This window comes from Lonchura striata, chromosome 10 (genome assembly GCF_050655825.1).
Source record: "Lonchura striata isolate lonStrDom1 chromosome 10, ASM5065582v1, whole genome shotgun sequence".
Classification (NCBI taxonomy): Eukaryota; Metazoa; Chordata; class Aves; order Passeriformes; family Estrildidae; genus Lonchura; species Lonchura striata.
In genome coordinates this window covers 8,768,959-8,789,464 of record NC_140712.1, presented here as the reverse complement: position 1 = coordinate 8,789,464, position 20,506 = coordinate 8,768,959, and the positions used below count along the sequence as shown (strand labels likewise).

The following is a 20,506-nucleotide window of genomic DNA, read 5'->3' as shown; positions in this document are numbered from 1 at the left end:
TTGGCAAAGTCATCTATTAGTTCATAAAAAGGCATTCTTTCCTACCTCTACATCTGAAGAAAAACTCTGAGGGGAAATCCTACTTTAAAGTATTCTCATAATTCCACTACAGGAATAAAATAAACCCCATAATCAGTATTTCACAAGTCTTGGCCTTGGTTTTATCCTTGACTGTATCTAATAGACCTTGCCTCAGCACCAAAACAGTCAGGCCAAGCTCTACTAATAAATAATTTAAATCTTCCCAATGGTGTCTACAGTTTTGCATATATATTTATTTCAGAAGTGCGTGGCATATACTTCTACATAACTATGGAAAAAATTCCTCTCTCACAGGTCAGGAGCTCGCAATGCTATTGGATGCACATTAACAGCACTTTGCTATATGTTGCTCTGAGGGTTGATTTTTATTTTTCCTTCTGTCTTCTTTCAGCCATATTGTCAAAACTAGCTGCAGAGTTCCAGGCCATATATTCCCCATTCTTCACAAAAACTACCTCTTTGGACAAGCATGCCATTTTAAAAGATATTTATAAATGTAATTAAAAAAAAAAAAAAAAGGGAGAGAGGGTTCTCTGTCCAACTTCCCTCTAGGAGTTATAATTTCCATCAACTCTGCATATTAAATAGTTTCAATACATTTCAACAGTTGCAGAAATAAAGCACACAGACATATTGTTAATTAATGCTGTAAATAACCCACAGTCTGTAGGAAATGAAACATTTAAAAAGAACAGCAGCACCACAGTTTTCACCCCATGATCACTACACCTGCCTCATTAATCTCCTGCACCCATGTGAAGTAAATACATAGTACAACTACAAACTAAAAATCAACAAAGCCTTTGAAACGGTTTAATTTGATTCTGCAAGGGAGGTTATCATAATCCAACTCTGCTTTCTCACATTCTGCTGGCAATTTCTCTCAGCTCAGTTTCCACACTAACTTTGTTCTCCATCTCACAATCTATCATGCTGTTATAATGCCAGCTCAAACGCTGTTTGTAACAGCGCGGCAATTTCTCAGAAGTTGCCAGTTTCATAGTGTGTTCCTTTAGAAGTGCATGGAAATTATTAGATTAAATTACAAATGAAAGACTCTGCAGTTGGTCATTATTACCAGGACATTAATGTACATTCAGTTGATCAGGAATTTTGACTTCTGTTCCTTTGCAGATCTTCTGTTTATACTGTTCTGCTACATTACATGGGAAGTGCAACTGAAGACAACTGGAAAAGAGCTGTATTTTCCCCACAGCCACCACTATCCTCACAAGACAAGGCTTGACACCCACCTCCCCCATTCCCTACTGGCTTAGTGTCAAGAGATCTCCTAGAACCATTTTTAAAACCTCTGTGAATACCAGCACATTTAACAGACAGCAACTCACTATTTAAGGAATTCACCAGTAAAGAAATTTGCTTTGCAAAGCAACACCTGCAACATCCCAGGCATCCCCCCTGGTCTATAAGATTTCACATGCCAGCATGGAACCAAACAATTAATACATCCACAGATACCTGAAAACATTGATCATTCTGCAACTGGTGATCACAATAGGGTAAGCAGCAGGATCTTCAATTATCTCACTGCTGGGGGTATCATTTTCAGGAAGGTATTTCAAACCAATTTCTTGACCATACACTGCCACTGAAAATATCTAGTAATTTTCTACAGGAATAGAGCTGTTTGACCCAATTCCAATGCAGATAATTATATTATCTGTATCCAAAATCCCTCTGAGTGTTTCAATCAGGTATGGTATTCTTCACTTTCCATTCTGATCTGCTTAGCATGGCTGAGCACCATTAAACAGCTGTCAGATTCCACACAAGAAGTGGCTGGATTTCAGTAATAAGCAAAATGGTTCCCAATAGTGTTTAAAACACCTGGGGATCCTTCTAAATGAACAGTGCAATGAGGCTAAACTATAAGATTAAACTGCTGTAAAATAAGCCCCACAATTTCTTCATGAAAATACACACCCCAACACACTTAGTCTCTGAAGAGCTCAGTTGCTGCCAAGAATGAAACATATCTAGATGAGACTTCAGATAACAGTATGAGGAATAATTCACAACCTTTACATTCAAGAAATTAGACAATTAACTCCTCCTGACACACAGCCCAAACTGTTCTCATGTTTCTATCAGCACAGACCATCTACAACAGATATGCTGAAGTGCTAAACTGCGAGTCACTGAACAGAGCTCGCTGTTAGTTCAGCTATCACAAAATAAAATACCAGGCTCTTCTTCATTTTCAGTCCACAGAGGTTTTATAGAAAACATGTAGAGTAGCAAGTGAGCTAACTGACCATGAATACAGTTACTTAGAACTGAAAAGGTTTCTAATCATTAGACAACAAAGCTGTGTGGGAGCTACCTATCTGAACACTGGGACCAAAAAAAAAATCCCTAACAACCTAAAAATGAAGTGCGATCTGTTTCTGACACTGAATGTGCAACATGGGTCTAGTGACAGCAAGGGACCCTGCAGGGCCCTCCTCCACACACCTGTAAGAATCTGTGCAGGTAAGGATGTGTGACCTGGCTGCCAGCTGTGAGTACATATAAAACCAACAGCTCTGTACAGTACATTTCCAGAAATGATTAGCAGGCCTACAAAGGCAGCCTCAGCAATAGGTGAAATGCAAGATACTTGAAAAAAGAATCAAAGAAAACAAGGCAGCAAAAATATGCATATGAAGTGTGGATGCTTCCACACATTCAGAAAGTTTCTTCAACACTTTACCCTCCAGAACTTCCTCTTCTGCCAAAGCCACAGAAAACTACAGAACCTCCAAAGGAAATTCAGGTCCAGGTAAGAATGTGAGAGAGAAAAATTATTCCGTTTCTCTTGAGAAGCAGACACTGCTCCCCACTCCAGCATCCCACCCTGGGCTGACATGGACAGACAGCTGAGGGGTGAGAGCTGCCTTGCAGCACGGGAAGGGAAGGCCCCGAGTCAAGTGCACTGGGGCATTGAGACAGCTCCTGTGAACTACCTGGGCCAGCACTCCCCTTTCCTCTGCCTGCTGCAGAAACAGCTGTGTGACAGCAGCTGCAGCTGCCACTGCAGCCCTCTGCTCCCCGAGCAGCAGCGAGAAGCACAGAGCCTGTAAACAATCCCCAAGCTGCACAGCACCCACGCTTCCAGGGCATTTAGATAACTCCAAATTTCAATTTTTTCATTTTTGCCATGTCTGTTCCGACAACTACCTGTCACTGAAAACACACTCTTAAAATATTTCAGTAAAGAATGGATTACCTATTCACAAATTAATTTCAAGAGAGATACACATATCACAGTCATTTAAACAAGGTTGAGTTTTTCCCCTTTTCACTGGGACAGCTCTCAGATTAAACTCAACAAAATTGACTGAGTCGTTTCAGGTTTTTCCCAACAAGTATTTTTGTATCAGAAGTATGAGAAGGGAAAATAAATAAATAAATAAATAAATAAAAACAACCTCCCAAAGCTGAAATTGCTCTTTCCATTCAGATGCAGTGCTATACTCAAAACTGAAATTGTCACACAGCCCGTTCATCTCCATTACAAACTATGTTCTTTATTTAGTAAAATTACAGCATTTGGTTGAATGATAACAGTATTTACATACTGGTTTATGAGCTCCTGAGATGTTTCTCAAGCAAATAAAATAAGAGAATAGGTTACGGTTTATTGGAATAAGAGAACTGCATTGTTCCTGGGAGAACAACATACTGCTGCTATTATTGCTCCTGTGCTACAAACGTTTAAAACAATGCTGTACTTTAAAGGATTCAAAGCACATATCATCTACCAAAATAGGACTAAATCAGTGGTGCATGCAGAATAGTCCCCAGTGATGAAAAAGGCAACCCAAAGAATCTACAGAAAGCATCCAAATTTACAAAATTCAAAGAGTCCTCCTGAAAACAACTTGCAAAATTTTGTATTGTGGTTAAGCTCTGTAGAATAGTCTAAATACATAAATGGATAAAAAAGAAGGGAAAAAAGGTATTTATAAAGAAAAGAACACCACAAACCTATTGTAGTCACTATTAATGATGTTACATCTCTACTTGTGGAGCATCACCCAAATTTTTTTAAAAAGCACAAAAGCAAAATGCCACAATCTACCAGTAGAGACAGGATCAGGATAAACAGACGACATCCAAAGGGTTCTGGAAAACAGCAAATACGCTCAGAACCTCAACAGAAAGAAAAGAAAAACAAATACCTATATAGCTGCAGTTTTCAATTATTAAATATGAAGCATCATAAAAGTATTTGCACATAGCATCATCCAATGATGTAACAGCAGTCTTAAATATTTTTCAGCAAGACATCCTCTCTTGACTTACCTCTGAGACCAAGAGCTCAGTTCCATACAAACTAAGCATTTTCTAGCAGATTTAAAAGCTTTTAATGTACTTTGCTTTTTAATGAGACAGTAGTTCTCTACTAAAATAGAGTTTACTTAATTACAACTATTTCTAGGGGGACTAATAGAATATTAAGCCTTAGACTGCAGCATGGGTAGAACTCCATGGACGTCCAAACCTGCAAAGTGAAATAAATGTCAATAAAAGCCACAGTCCAGGGCCAGAGCTGGCGAGGGAAGCATTCCTTCTACCAAGCATGGCAAACCACAAACCCTTGTTGCAGAACACACACACACACACACACTGAGAATGAAATCCAACCTGCTGGTCAGTGACTGGTCTTCAGAAAATTTTAACAACTACTGTCAGCAGTAAAAGCATCCCTCTGGGGGAAAACCAGGCCTTTTTATCCATTTCCTGCTTTTTCCAGTATGGTGACAATTTCCTAACAATCAGTTTTAATATTAGACTGCAAGGAATTTTTTGAAGCATGCAAGTATGCATGCATTCCCCCATATCCTAAATATGTCAAGTAACAATTCCCCATTTGAAAAGTGCTTTGGTAACTCAGAATTACGTTTTCAAGTTACGTATTCTACACAGCAACTAAACCAGCATAACCTCTGCAAAATAAAAACCAAGTTATGTAAGGATCTGGCGGTACAGACAGGTTTGCATATCAAGCAATAAAGTATTTTGAAATGATAATATTATAATAACTGAAGCTTCATTTAAGAATTTATTCCACAGCAAACTTTCCCCACTTCTCCATCAACAGTGCTCTCTTTAATTTTGTTTTCTTCACTCCTTATGTACACTGGCTATTATTATAAACCCTGATGTATCAAAGCAGCTTTGCAGTGTGTGCAGCTATGAAAATTAAGGATATAAAACAAATATTTTCAGTGTTTGCCAAGTCAAAAATAAGGATTTCTACAGTTGGAGAGGTGTATAAATGTGTATATATACTTAAATATCTATGTATTTGTATCTATCCTCCACAAAGCTCACATGAGAGTCCAGAGCTGCCTGCTTACAACACATGGCAGATTTGGGACCCAAACAAGTAAATTTTTTTTAACTCAATACGCAGCTGAACATATGTGCTTAAAAGGTAACAGTTCTAAAAATAATTTCACCTCTACTAGTCACACATTAAGGTCACATTGTTGCCATAAGATATAAAGGACCCTATTAAAAACAAAAGGCAAGAAATCAAGTGCTATTTCAATAGCTTAAAAAGATTTTTTAAAACCCCAAACCTACACGTCTACAGGGACCCCTAGCCCCTAATCCATCCATCAAGTCCTGACTTCAAGGAGGCCACAGTGTTGTCATTGTCATGTTTTCCTGTGTGGTTCTGTACCTCCAGGTTTTAACTATTAAAAAGGCACAATCAGCTGGCGTGTATTGTATAGGTCAATCTACTTCCAATACACTAATTTATGCATCATTAGCACAGAATGCCAGCTACAATTCTCGTACTGTTTGCACTCTAGGAGTAGACTTGTATTTTCTGCCAACTCCATTACATCATCCGAAAAAACCCAAACACTTTTTTTTTCCTCCCAAATCTCTGCCACTCTCCTTTTCCTTCTCCCCTCTCCCTTCCCAAGCCCTTCCAAGCCACACGCCAATGACTGCCGCGAGCTTTATTTCGCTGTACAGCCCGCACAGCCCCGCGCAGGGCTCTGGCCATTGTGTTGCCGGGGATGCCTCCATCACTGACCTTCGCTTTCCCACTCAGCCTGTTACATAACGCGGTGCCTGCCTGCGTGCGGCGGCCGGGAGCCCGGGCTGGCGGCGTGTGCCTGGAGTGCCGGGCCCCTGCTCCTTCCCCTTCCCCAGCGAGGCCCGGGGGAGGAGGGACATGTGGGTCAGCAGGTTAGCAGTACCAGAGCCCAAACAATTCGGGACCGCCAAGAAAACACTCTCACCGCCGGAGCCGCCCGGGCTTCCCAGCACCCCCCTCTCCTTTTCGCATCCATACAGAAGCGCCAGCCGAGTGTTACATAATTGATGGGATCCCAAAGTTGCCCCCCTCCCCAGACGCGGCGCAGCCGGCTGCCGGCTCCCTGCCGCCGGCCCCGCGCCCCGGCAGCACCATCTGCCCGCGCCGCCGGAGCGCTGGGCCGGAGAGCCGGGAGGGGGGGCGTTGTGTAACACCCGCCAACTACGGCCGGCTCCGCAAACATCCAGAAAACTCCCCGACAAATTAAGGAAATTTTCTCCAGTGTTTCTGATTAACCTCGTTACATAAGGCGCTTGCATTCCAAATCCACTCTCGCAAGCTCTAAATATACCCCGCGCAGCCAAACGCTCCCTGCGCACACGCCCGTGGCCACCCGGCCTCCTCCGGCCGAGCCCGCTCCTCCTCGCCTCGGCATCCGCCGAACGGCGCGCTCCCTGCTCACAAATCGCCTCTAATTAAATGTTTCGGCGTGTGACATCTCGATGGCTTTTACTGTACGCGGATTCCCTGAGTGGGAAGCTGCCTGGGAAGGGGGGGTGTGGCCAAAAGGGGAAAAATACTGTAAAACACAAGCCAACACATGATCAGCCATATTCCAACCTACAACCCAAACCCCCTCTGTCCGAGGAGAGACGGTCTCGCCGCCGCCGGCGGCCGGGCATCGCTGCCCCAGCCCCGCCGGCGGCCGCCGAGGGGGCTGCGCTCCCGCCGGGCACGTACTTTTCTCCGCCCGTCATTTCTTTCAACAGCCGTGTGTATTATTACATAGCGTTATTTAATTCATTTTTACCCATCGCCGAGGGATTTTACAGAGCGAAGCCTCTCTAGCGCGCTCCCCTTCTTGTAGGAGCAACGCTTCATAAATTATTTACAAGTAATTAAAGCCGCAGCCTCCTCCCTCTCGCACGTCTCGGCAAACTCCGGCGGCGTTTGAAGCCGGGCCCCGGTCCGTGGCCGCGGCGGGAGCAGCCCGCCCCGCACGGCTCGGCACGGCCCCGCACGGCCCCGCACGGCTCGGCACGGCCCCGCACCGCTCCGCCCGGCAGCGCGCAGCTCTCCCGCCGCCGGCGCGGCTCGGGCGCTGCCGCGGCTGACGCCAAACTTCACCCGCCCCGAGCACCTCCAGAGCCGACCCGCACGACTCCCGAGGCGCAACCTGAGGCAGGAGGGCTTTGACAGCTGGCGGCAGGAAAGGGGGGCTCGTTTGTTTGCTGCGTTTTATTCGGGGGCCGGCGGAGAGCGGTAAGAGAATCCCCGGGCGCACGGAGACCCTCTGCGAAGTTGTGCACCCTCAACAACAGCAGCTACGAGATCATCCGCTCCGCGATGAAATAATTTTTAAGATACGCTTAAATGAATTAAGGGAAAACAGCGCGCAACAGAGTGAATAAGTCACCCGCAAACCGCAAATCTCCTGTTTAATCACAGATCCCCCATTCACAACAAGCCATAGCACACCAGTTGAGAAACTGTCAAAAGGAGACAGACGAGGGGGAGAAAAAAAGGGGGGGGAGGAAGGACACTGCAGCTTTAAAAGTTTGTTCCCTTGAATCCCAATACTCCTGCTGTTGCTTTATATATTTATAAAATTATGTAATTTCAGGGGCACAGTACCCATCCGGATACCACAGGCAATAAACGAGAGGGATAGGAAAGCACCAAACACCGCTCAATATTTTCATTGCATTTGTCCCTCCTCCTGCAGCAATTAAAAGAAGCTATAAAAGTTTGCAAGGTTTTGCAGGGGGTAGAAGCCCGGCTTGTTTGCGTGCGCGGCTTCAACAAGCACGAGCAATAAACCAGGGGATTAAATTGCTGCATTTCCCCCTTCTCTCTTACCCCCCTCTTCCTATTCCCACCCACCCCCCGATCCCACTCCCCCGGCCCCCTCCCCCTTCCCCAAGTCTCCCTACCTCTGCTGCTGCTGCTGCTGGAGTAGCTCTGCCTGCGGACGGGAGCCGGCGCATCGCTTTTCCGGGCAGGCTCCAGGTTCACCGGGGTGTCCCTGGCGCCGGCGGCCGCCTCGGAGACGCTGCTGCCCGGCTCACTGGCTGCTGGATCGGGGGCTGCCGGAGCCGACTCCATGTTTTTCCCAATGTAGATCGCTTGGAGATGGCGAGCTCCTACACTCCCTCTATCTTCTGTTTCCAGCGCAACTCTATGGTAGGAAAGCAGAAGGGAGAGAGCGAGCGTGATCCAGATGGGATGTGAGCTTGCCTGGCTGTGACCACAAGCAGCGCTAGCGAGAGCTGCACACCCCCCCGCCCCCGCACCCCCCGCGCTCCGCCGCCAGCCCCGCGCCCCACGCCCGGCACCGCCGCCCTGCGCCGCGGCCCCGGCCCGCCGGCGGGACCCGCGCCCGGCGAGGCAGCGCCGGGGCCGGAGGGGCGGCGGCCCGCGGTCCCTGCGGCCCCCGAGCGGGGCCGGGGCCGCAGAAGGTGCTGCCATTGCCCGGGGCGGGCGGGGAGCCGGCCCGACCTCCGCCCGGGCCGGCACCGACGGCTCGGCGCGATGGTGGGCCCGGCCAGCAGGGCCGGCGGGCCCGCGAGGAGCTCCCCTCTGCAGCCCCGGTACCAGCGGGAAGAGCTTCCACGCAGGGCTGTCTTCCCTCCCCCATGACTGTTTCAGCTGAAGCCGCATCAGAAGATGCCAGCTGTATTAAGCGCCTCGAGACCCACATGTTTAACAGCCACGCAGCCGGAGAAGGCAACGTTTCAGACAATACCTCTCTCTCAATGAAGTGTGCTTTGACATAGAACAAAAGGTGACTAGCAAGGTGCCAGAAAACCTCCAGATCTGGTCTGACTTCTGCAAGCATCCTTGTGCAGTTCACAGTCTCTGTAATGGTCAATTCCTTGTCCACTGCCTGATGTTAAAATCCAGTAACAGCTGCCACAAACACACCCTGGAGAACACATCGCTCCTGTACAACAGAGGCCATGTTTCATGCAGCCCTACTGCCTCCTGCACAGGAGGTGCTGAAGCTGCCTGCTTTGACTGCTTGACTAGAAACATATCCTGAGTAGACCAAATCACGGTATCTTTACTGAAAGCGGTTGAAGCTTTTTCCAAATGGCACTTGATCATGTGCAAGCAGCTGATGTGCTACCTTCTGCCAACCAAGACTGCTGCTACAGCTTTCAACACTGATGGTGCTGGTACCTGATGAAACTTTTAGGTAAACCCTGGGCAGCTCCACATTTTGCAGTATAATCACCAGTACTGCACTGCTCTCCCACAAATGGTGTCTGCTCAAACAGCTGTGAAACGTACCATGAGTCCTACTTGCCCCTGGATCGATCCTGTCCACAAATTAGATTACATCTTGCACTGCTGATATTTCTTTTGGTGGAAGGGTAGAACCTTGGGTCAGTTGATTTGGAAGTCCTGAAGTTCCAATTACCTGTGTCTGGAAAACAAGCAGCACAACAGTTTTGATTATCTCTTGTATATTTCCATCTGAGAGGAATGGGCCACGTTTGCAGAAGACAGTAACATTAAAAAATTATTCTTCATTCACTTTCAGAGCATAAATAAACTTGAGATGGTCAGAGCTGGGCTGACAGACCTTGCTCACTGAGTAAAACAAGGTCTTGTTCTTTGTGATTAAGTACTGGGTTAGGGCAGGCCTGGGAGCACACAGGACACAAAACGCTACCAAGGTTTTTCACCAGCATCAAGTCAAAGGGTCTCAGGCTGGATGGAAGCTGTTCCTAGAGAGCAGCCTGAGAAGGAGAGCGAGTGGAAGTGAGGAGGGAAGCAGGAACACAGGTCCCCACGACTCTGATGGAGACTGTGAGCATCCCTGGAACACACACTGGCACAGGCTTTGGGCATGGTCACTCCAGAAGCTGCAGAGGGCAGCAAGGTGGTCCTTCTCTGATGCGAGTTTGGTGGATTAGAGCTGCAATTTCCTGCAAAGTCCCTCCCTTTACTTTTTGCTAATTGGCAGCCTCCAAACACAAGTAAGAATTATGTGATCTGTAGAAACCAAGCTGCCTGTTAGCCCGAGAGAAAGCTTATCCCTCCCTCCTCAGATGGGGGTTTTAGCAGGCTAACCAGGCAATGTGTGTTGGGAAACTTGCCCAGCTAATAAAGAAAAGAACTTCATTCCTCAAAGCTGCCAGACCACTGCCTTTCACCAGTGCTGGGAACAATTGGACTACTTGCCACAGTAAGGGTTATTCACGTGAGTGTTTTGCAGGACTGGTTGTAGTATTGCAGCTACTTCAAATTATCAGAGAGTTTAGAGTGAGTTTTTTTCTCATTTCATCTGTTAAAGGCTGCTGATATTTTGTACACCTATCTGTTACACAATTGTTATTTAGTACATCTTTTCCCCTATTTTCTAAATTAAACAATTTTTCAATTTACATAGAAGATAAAGGAGAAGGAAACATTAAAGGCTACGATAGGTCAACTCAGTAGAGATTTTGTTTTCAAAGTAAATTGTGAGGGAGGGGAAATCACAGGAGTAAGCCCAAACACTTAGAACATCTGAATTAATGGAGAAGAAAATTTAATTTTATGTTGTTTCACAACATCTCTCTCATAAATCACCAGCAATTAGAACCAGCTAAAGCAGGACAAATTCATAGCATGTTTGTAGAGGCCACAATCTAGGAGCACCTACACAAGGAATAAGACAAAGCTACTTTGCTCTAGCAAAAAGAGAGGCTGCCCACAAAAGTGAAAGCACCATGAGCAAAGGAAATAGGTGACAGTTCATTTGAGATTTGTATAACGGATGAAAACCATCACGACTTTTGTCCAAAGCTCCCTCTCCATGAGCCCGTTCTGCTGAGATATTTCCTGGGCATAGAAAAGGTCTTCCTCGTTCTTCAGTCTATTTCTAGCTTCCAATCCCTACCAAGATGGTTCATTAACTTTGATCACTGAGCTTGTTTCAACAAGTGAGATGGCATTAGCAGCAAAGACAGGTATGCTGAGAAACTTGAGGATAAATGTTTAGTTAGATGAAAAAAGGCTTTAGAAATTGCTGCAGATATTACATGCAACAGATCCTACCAGAAGTATCAGTAATGGAACAAAAAGAGATAAGTGTCGACAAACATCTCCTATTGACTTAGCTATTTTCATGTAGATACAATGATTAATAATTTTAAAAATTCTAATTTAAAATGTCACATAAATCTTACATGATTATGCAGTAGAAGAGGAATAAAGTTCATCTGGACACTTTCTGCATGGCAGAGGAAGTGGCAGAAGAACTGTAATGCACACAGCCACCAGACACACACAGAAAGCAATTCTTGGGCAGGACAGGCACGAGGTAGAGAGCACACAAATGTGTGCAACAAAACCACAGCTCACACAACAACAGCACCCCAGCATTCCGTTCACTGCCTATCAGTGTGCAAACCTGCTCTGGACCTGACTCACTAAGGGTCCTCTACACACATAACCAATCCAGCTGTTCCAATACCTCCCTCCAAAAGGAATGCCCAAGTACATTCCTGACCCAGGAGTTACATGAAACCATAGAATATCTCAAGTTGGAAGGGACCCATAAGGATCACCGAGTCCAACTCCCTGCTCCTCACAGGACAGACTAACATTAAATCCTGTGTTAGTCTCAGAGCATTGTTCAGACTTCTAAACAACAGCCCACATTCTGGGGTCTGGCCTACCCCTGGCCACACCACCCACATGTCAAAGGGGGTTGTCAAGCCTTCCTAGGAAGCTTTGTTAGCTCCAGTCTCGCAGTTGTACAGAACACATTGATGCACAGATCCATAACCATGAGGACAAAGCCTGAATAACATGGCACAGTTACAGTTCTTCCTCCTCTACAAGAAGCTGCTACAAGCAAGGCACTTTCCCTTCCATTAGACACATCCCTGTGGTTTTGATGTCTTTGCAGAAAAAATTAAAAAATTTATAGATGAAAGACGTTCAGAAGAGAGTCAAGCAAGGCATAGGACACCAAGCAGGTCTTCAGTACAGTTCTGATGTCATCATGCTTATGTACCAATATTTGAAGAAGGGATTAAAATATATACATCTATTCTTTGCAACTGCATTTTGCAGCATATCTTTTAATGGTTCACAGAACTTCAGTTAATTAAATTTTACAGTAGGACAAGAAACTGCTTCCACTGGAAACACATACAGCAACCTCCTCAAAATTATGCAACCATTAAGCTTCAGCAAAAACAGGCAGACTGGTAAACTACAGGTATGGAACCTGAATACTTGGCAGTAATTAAATTAAACACCACCTGAACAGCATTCTCTCATATCCTAGATGAAAACAAAATAAAAAATAATGGGAAAGAAATAAGACAACTGTGCTGGAGGCACTTAGACTGGATGCAGCTTCAGTGGACCCTTTCCCACAACCTTTATCTCTAAGCAAAGTGGAAAGCTCATCAAACAGTTGATGGAATTTGCACTCACAGACATAATTTTGTTTGTTTTAAAGACTGAGGAACATTTGTTAACCAGCTAGCACAGCACAGACTGAGTGGAATCTCCTTCTTCCTGCTGTAAACTCATCGTGTAAACTATGAGCTGCTTTTCATTGTTTGTTAAGCCTCTATTTCCACTCTCCTCTCTGCCTTTTGGATTCACTGCTTCTTGGATTTTCTGTTTCTGAAAGAAAGTGGAGAAGCACACAACATACAAGTAAAGAGTCCTTTGTGCTTATCTGTCCAGCTTATCTGTCCACAATCAGCATCTCCTGATAGAGAGTAGCCAGGTCAGTTTTTAAAAATGAAGACTTTCTGTGAGTGAATTAAGGTAAAAGGCCCAAAGATATCCATCCACCTTTCTCAGCAAGCTGGTTTTGCTGCTGTTTTCTTGCAGACTGTTTAAAAAAAGTATTGAATATTTTCCTTTAGCCAGATGAAGAGTTTTCTTGCTTTCCATACACTTGCAGACAACTTCTTCCTCCCACAAAGGTAAGCTAATTGAATTAGAGGAGCAACTCAGCCTGCCCATATTCTCTGGAGAGTTGAAGGGAAACAGGGAAGAGAAAAATCTGATCCAGATATACATTTTTGTTCTCAAGAAAATTGATTTTTTTTTTTTTAGTGAAGATCAGTAAATAAGATGCCATTTCTGAAACCTTGGATCACTTCAGTCCAAAGTGGGTGTGGTTGATTTCTAATTAGCTCTTGCTTCAGCACTATCTTCTTCACTGTGGTTTTACTCAAGAGCTGTTTCCTCAAATACCACATTTGTTATAGAATTCATCCATAATATCAGACTGTTAACTCACACTCGTGCAAAAAGACATGCCTCTCTAAAAGTAATAATAGGTTAAAACCAGATTAAAAGCAAGGAGAAAAAAATAGCTTGTCTTTGACAAAAAAAAAAAACATTCCTATTGTCTAGATGATGATTTTGTACATGCCTTCATGCATCTTTGTCATTCTCCCAGTGAATTTCCACCAGTAACCTCACCATTTCCAACAGCACACCTTCCAAAAGGTGGGGAAGTTATTGTACAAACTGTCTGCCCCATCCAGCCATCTCACCAACCTTTGGACAGGTGGTGCAAAGCCCTCCCAGGATTCTCACTGCAACAGCAAGGAGCTGCACCTGTACCCATTCTGATTTGCCTTCTTTTTCTCCAGGTCACATAACTTGATCTTCTAGCTTAGAAACACAAAAATTACCTTCATTGTACATGTAACAAAAAAATTACACAACCCATCAGTATAATCAAGCAGGCCAAATACACAGCAGAGACATTACAGCTTAGATGAGCATTAAAATTGAATTATGCCAAAAATTCAGAAGAGAAAGTAGTAATTTTATTTTAAATTGTCAGGTTTTACATAATTTGAACCCTCATTTGATTTATTTAAACATTGTATCTAGTAAAATATTTTTATTTCAAGGAAAATGGAAAGCTGTCTACTGCCTGCAAAGGTCAACTTGTATTAAAGAAAACAGATTTTCTGCTGTCTGCTTTAACTTTTTGAGAGCTTCAAACTCCACAATAGATCAGCTTGTGTCTTTTATAATAGTAAGTCCAAAATTTTATATATTTTATATGGACTAGAAAGACTAATATGAAGCTTCAAGCATTATGCTGAAAAAAGAATCCTTGGAAGAGGAATTTCATAGTGAATATATTCCAGCATGGTAATGGAACAAAGGTACAGTAAGACAGAAGAGACCTGTTTTTCTCTGTGTTTGGAGATGAGAGAGAAGAGGGCAGAACTATTTTGCTTTCACAACTGACAGTTCTAATACTGTGAAAACAAATTTGGTTGTTGTTAGAGTTGTCTTCATGTTCCATAAAGCACCGAAACCCAAAATAAACCTTGCAATTTTTTCAGCATTTTTTCCTCTGATGAAAAATAAGTATCTTATAACCAAACAAAATATTTAAATAGACTTGAAATTAAAGCTGTGTTTTGTGCCTTGATTTTTTAACATGCTTATAAAAATGATGTTGAGTTATGTTTCTAAGTAAAACAATATTTTCTGTAAAAAAAACCAACCAAACCCAAAACAAATCCTGAAACACATTTAAAAAGGAACATCAAGGTCTTGCATATTTTTCAATTTCTTCTTCTTCAATTGAATAAATCAATCAGAAATTAGAGTTTATTAAATTGATCCAAGCATGGATTTTTCTAGCTGGAAAATCACTCAGTTTGGGTAGAGCTCTTGAGAGATCTGTGGTTCCTTTGTGCAATGAACAGGGGATTTTTACACATTATCAAGTACACAAGTGCACACAGGCTGCTCAGGAATAGCCATGAGAGAGACTCAGTATCTGAAACGAGGAGCCTCAACCATCCTCAAATCAAATTTCAGCCTAAGTAAGCCTAGCAATGAAAAATCCCAGCTCTCTATTTCTGAATCTCTCCAGGCCTGTGAATGCAGCCCTGAGACTGCTAATGCATCTCTCCTCTTTTCCTTTTTGAAAGATTCATCATTTTTCTTTCAAAGAAAGCCATTATCTAAAAGCAAAAACGGGCTATGTAAAATACCCTCACAAATGTATTTGCACACACTATACGCTCTCATTTAGAAAAAAATGCCTTACAGGTTTCGTGTAAAAATAGAAAGCTCTTTCCTACACAAAGTTTGTTTTAGTAGTTGAGGCTTGAATCTTGTGACTGGGAGACTTCATGATAACCCACACAGTTATTTTGAAGTTTAAAGCAAAAGTAAAACCTGCTTTACTCCATGGATTCTTAGAGTACTCTTCCATTCCAGCTTGTCACTTAGAGTAAATTTTTTGTGACATTTCTTTCTCTCTTTACTACCTCCCATAATATGTAGGATTCTTTCATAATTCTTCATCGCAATTCTTGTTGCTATTGTAGAGACTTAACAACCATTTGAAAATTATATAAAGCAGAAACTCGGACAAAACTACCAAAGATTAAAAAAAAAGAAAAAAAATTATGGAAGTAAAATCCTAGGTGGTGAATAATTAACATGAAAATCAGCCTGCTTACAGAATATATATATATTTTAATATTTTAATATAGTGAAATATTCTAATATTCTAATATTTTATATATTTAATGTTTTTTTCACAATCTTCATGGCAGTGTTAGCCTATGGACATAGTAATGAAGTCCACAGGACTTTTCCCAGATTCTTTTTGCAGTTTCCACCATGTTTCATCCTTGCAGGCCTGCCACTGCTCACCCAAAGTAATCAACACAGATTTCACAATGTGCTTGTTATCACCTTAGCATGATGGCAATCATTCACCTCCAACTCAAGGAGAGAAGGAAATAATTAAATATTTACAGCACTAGCTTTACACTGGTACAATTTTTCTTTAAGTTTTCTATAACCTTTATAATGCACTGATATTTTCCTGGTGCTTGTACAAGGGAACACTACTGCTGTGCCTCCCCCTCCACTGAGATTCACAGCTTCACAAGTTCTTTATTGTGATTTTCAATTACCATAAGGAACCGACAAATCAGAGAACAATTTTCAAAGGAACAACAAGTGGTTCACTTTAAAGTTCATTCCTAATGTTTGTGGCTTTTCGTAAATCAATACAAGCAGACAAGAACAACACAGCAGCTTTACTTTAGAATTTTGGATTGTCTGATTGTAAAACTGTACTACTAACAAATGTTCTCTTTAAACTCTCTTTTTTCCCTAATGCTGTGAAATTTGTGTGAGAAATTGTTTGAAACCAATTGGTTTAGACTTTTAGAGCCAAAAGATGTATATTTCTCACAAAAAACAAAGCCAACCTACACTTTCTGTACTAGCTACTTGATATCTAGTTGATCACCTGTTTTCCACAGGGAAATTTAAGCTTTCCCTACTTTTTATCCACACCTCAAAAAAATGCCAAAATCGAACAAAACCAGGAAAAAGAGGTTTAATGATTAAGGAACCATTAACATGAACTTTATGCCCCTCTGCATCAGACAGATACAAGGCAAGCAGCATCATGTGATGATTTTCCAAAATGAATGGTATTAGCTATTCTATCATTTCAGGTTCACAAATCCAGGAGAGCAATCTTACTTCAGATTAAAAAACCCTTTTCAAATTTCAAAATCTTCCAGCTACATTATGCTATCTTGTGCCCTTTCATTTGGCATGCTGGGCCCCCCTCTGGTCAGCTCTGAGCTTATGTTCCAACACAAAAAAAATTAAAAAAAAAAAAAAATTAGGAATGCCCTTTGCATCGGTGCAAAAGAGTAGAAGCTTCATGTGATATACAGTTTACATTCCTTCTAATCTCATCTCATAACTCTATTCCATGGGGATATCTTTATCAAGGAAAAGATTCTTGGCCTAGGATGCTGAAATTAAAAATTCCTTACTAATTAATTTTTAGTTGGCACAAATCAGAGTCTTTTTAAGTTCAGTAGGAACTGTAAGTCTATTCTCCTTGTTTAACCACTTATAATTAAAGATAAATAAATAGCTCAGCTCTGTTTTTTCCCCAGATGAACGTACTGATTACCACAGTAGGTTTCTCTGCAGATCTTCAGTCTGGGGATGTGAGATTTTTAAGAATCCAACTCTCCAAATGCTTTCCCTTGAGAGAGGCAGGGATGGGGGAGGTGAATAGTTCTGAAACAATCATAAAAACTTTCCAGCAATATTTTTTAAAAGCCCATAATTGTTTTTAATATTCCAAGATGGAATAGTTGTTTAAATGACCATGCTTGCATACAACCCCTCTATAAAGCACATTTGTGCATACTCTGTACTGCACACAGAGACACAGGACAACCACACATTTAGTCAAGACTTTCTGCATCAGGTAATTAGAGTTATGCTCCCCTTTTGGCTACACACAATTAATAGAATGTATACCTCAGACTTCATGGGCAAGCAGAACATCTAGAAAGCAAAAACTTCAGTGTTAATGGATTTACACGTATTTATACATGGAAAGATTGCAGGCTTGGAGAAGTAAGACTTGGGAAACCATATAACTAATGAAGAGTAAAACTAATAAAATACTTTACATGTTACATGCTTAAGTACTCAGACCTCACAAATACCAGGAATAGGGACTTTAATATTATGGGTTAGAAAATGGACTATTAAACCACACTATATTTAAATTAGTAAAAAAAGCTTCCTCCTGAGGAAAAAAAATAAAAGGAAAAAAACCCTAAAATATAAGGTCTGTCAGGTTTGTTTGGGGTTTTTTTAATGTCCCCTTTTTGTGAAGTTTTCAAGCTCAAGAAACTGAGTGGTGCCAATGGCCACAGAATTACAATAAACTGTTTTACTATTGGAAAACGAAGCTGTCTTTTTTGAGAGGTCACCTGCTAGCAATTCTGTTCTGTTGACAGCATCTGTGGAAGTATCAAGAGGAGAGTTAGAAGAAGTCATGACAACAACAAGCCTCTCTGTGATGGCTGTGCTCACCCTGAAATCAATTTCCACACACTGTGTAAGCAGACTGCTCACTGCATGGACTTGGTCCTTTGGTTTCTGGACCATCAGCAAAGGAGAAGAAACAACACAGAGGTTCCAAACAAGCCCCTTGCTGAAAACATATGTGGAATGATTTCATGCTTTCAGAATTGGCTCCAAGGAATCCTAAGCCAAGTTACAGTACTTGTTTTGCCAGTAGCAAGATGCAAGACATCAAAATAACCACAAATAGTTAAACAATATCCCTCTGTTTGTGCCAGGCAGAGTGACACAGATGCAGCAACCTGCTGGAGCCTCTGAGAGGTGACACCAGGGATGGTCAGCACAGCCCTGCCACTGCACTGCCCCCTCTGCCCTGTCCCTTTTGCTTTGCTCAGTTCCTGCTGCTAAAAAGCAACACCCTCTTTTAGAAGAGCTGCCCACTCACAACGGGAACAGCTCCAGCTCCTCAAATCTCCATGCTCAGGGTTTCAAAAAGCAGGACTTGACCTACAGCTGGAGAATTTTGGGAGCCACCTCAGCACTGCTGAAGCCCAGGAGCTGTAGCAGCCTCCTGATAGAAGCCAGTTATATCAGAAATCATTTAACCACAATACCTGTCAGCTTTTTCACAATCCTCATTATTCCCCATATGTATGACACTACAAAGTAGTAGTAGAATATATTTAAGCTTTTATCCTGGTGTTCTTTGGTTTGTGACTGTCTTGAATTCACACTTATGCCCACCTTCTAAAGTGCTTAATAGAAGAATGAACAAGGGCATGCATGGTTGAAATAAACTAATTTTTATATTTAACTGCATACGTCCAGAAACTTGACCATGATATTCAGTGATCTGCCCTTTGTGAAGCACTGTTGTCCACAAACAGAGAATTCAATAAATAGTTTTCAAGGTATTGATTAAATTTCTGGTGTAGATAAATAATGAATAAGACCCAACTCTTCATTAGTATGCAATACCTGAAAATATCTGTTATCCCTCTTGATGAATCTGACCCAAGGTCTCCCTGCTACTGGGGGGAACTAATATTGTAGTTAACAGAATAGTGTGCTTTACCTATAAGAAAGCAGAAAGAACAAAATTACTTAGTTACTCAAATAAGCAAGCAATGTACCCCAGATTTGTAAAAAGCTATGGAAAAAATTCCTTTTAGGAAAAGAGTTCACAGCATGCCACTGGTCTAAAACATCCAAAGAGCATGCAAGCCTTCCAAGATGCAGAAGAGGTGTCAGCTCTTCGTGACTTAGTCAGCAACAAGTTGTCTGCCTAAGCCATTAAGTCTGTTGCCTATGAACCCTCCCTGGCAACAGGGAAAGGGAGAGAGGCTCCTGCATAAAATCCACTTCATAATTTCAGACCTTCAGTCCTGACTCATCCCTGCCACAGACTTGCTTTTGGTTACAGAGAATTTGTTTTGTTTGATTTTAATTTCATTCTGAATTAGAGCAGCATTATTATTCTTGCCAGGAAGTAGAATGGGTTAGTGTGCAGCTATTTTATATTTAAGCAAGATTGTGCTTAATGCTTTCAATTTTAGTGCCACTGCCTCTCCAGAATCCCAGATATTTCAGTGTTTGGTCACTGCTACTTTCTTTATCCCAGCAGGTTCCCAATGCAAGCAGCTCATCCACTGCTATGCTGGCTCAGCCAAGCAAGACGAGGAGTTTTGTGTTAGACACTGCCTTGTCTAACCAGAGCAGCAGCAATTGATGAACATTCTGAAAAGCAAAACCTCTAAATGCTCGAGAAAATAGCTAAAGCATTTGGCTCTCCAAAAAGCAGAAAAGATCAGATGGGTGTGCAGTGCACAAAGTGCTGTGGAAGCCACTAATAGCAGAATGTTCTCCATGCACTGGAAGGACAAAGAGAATTAATACATTGCTGAGGTTGCCCCCAGGAAGACCTGTAGATTCCCAAATGGGTCCACACTACCACTGGTTTTATTCACAGAGGAGCCATTTACATTTGGTCATTTACTGGAATGTTTCTCACAGTTGTTTTAATTTATGGACCAAGAGCCACATTTCTAAACTCTTTTAAATGATTAAAAGAAAAATTGGCAAGCTTTGCATTACTTCCCTTCCTGTTTTAACTCCAGAAAGGGCAATTTCTGGATGAACTAACTTGGGCACGTCTCTATTAGGAAGAAGGATGCTCAAGCTACAGACTTGGAAGGGCAATTTCAAATCACACTTGGAACTCCAGGGGGTCCAATAAAGTAGAGGGCTATGCATATACAGAATGATGGACACTTCAATACTGAGTGTTAAGTCTTCTGTGCTGTTTCTATATTCATGTTT

General features: G+C 42.5%; 1 protein-coding gene across 4 annotated transcripts in view; it reads right to left on the bottom strand.

Annotated features, from left to right (window-relative positions):
* Window positions 1-20,506, bottom strand: part of RORA (RAR related orphan receptor A) — a 387,644-nt gene that overhangs the window by 347,479 nt on the left and 19,659 nt on the right. For 2 of the 4 annotated variants that reach the window (XM_085588188.1, XM_085588185.1), the window contains exon 1: window positions 8,257-8,501. In XM_085588188.1, coding sequence (XP_085444314.1) covers window positions 8,257-8,428 — 172 coding nt within the window. In that variant the 5' untranslated portion in view covers window positions 8,429-8,501. Of the gene's footprint in view, window positions 1-8,256; window positions 8,582-9,616; window positions 9,753-20,506 lie in introns of those variants that run through there. The other 2 variants (XM_085588186.1, XM_021554229.4) reach the window with 2 other exon arrangements.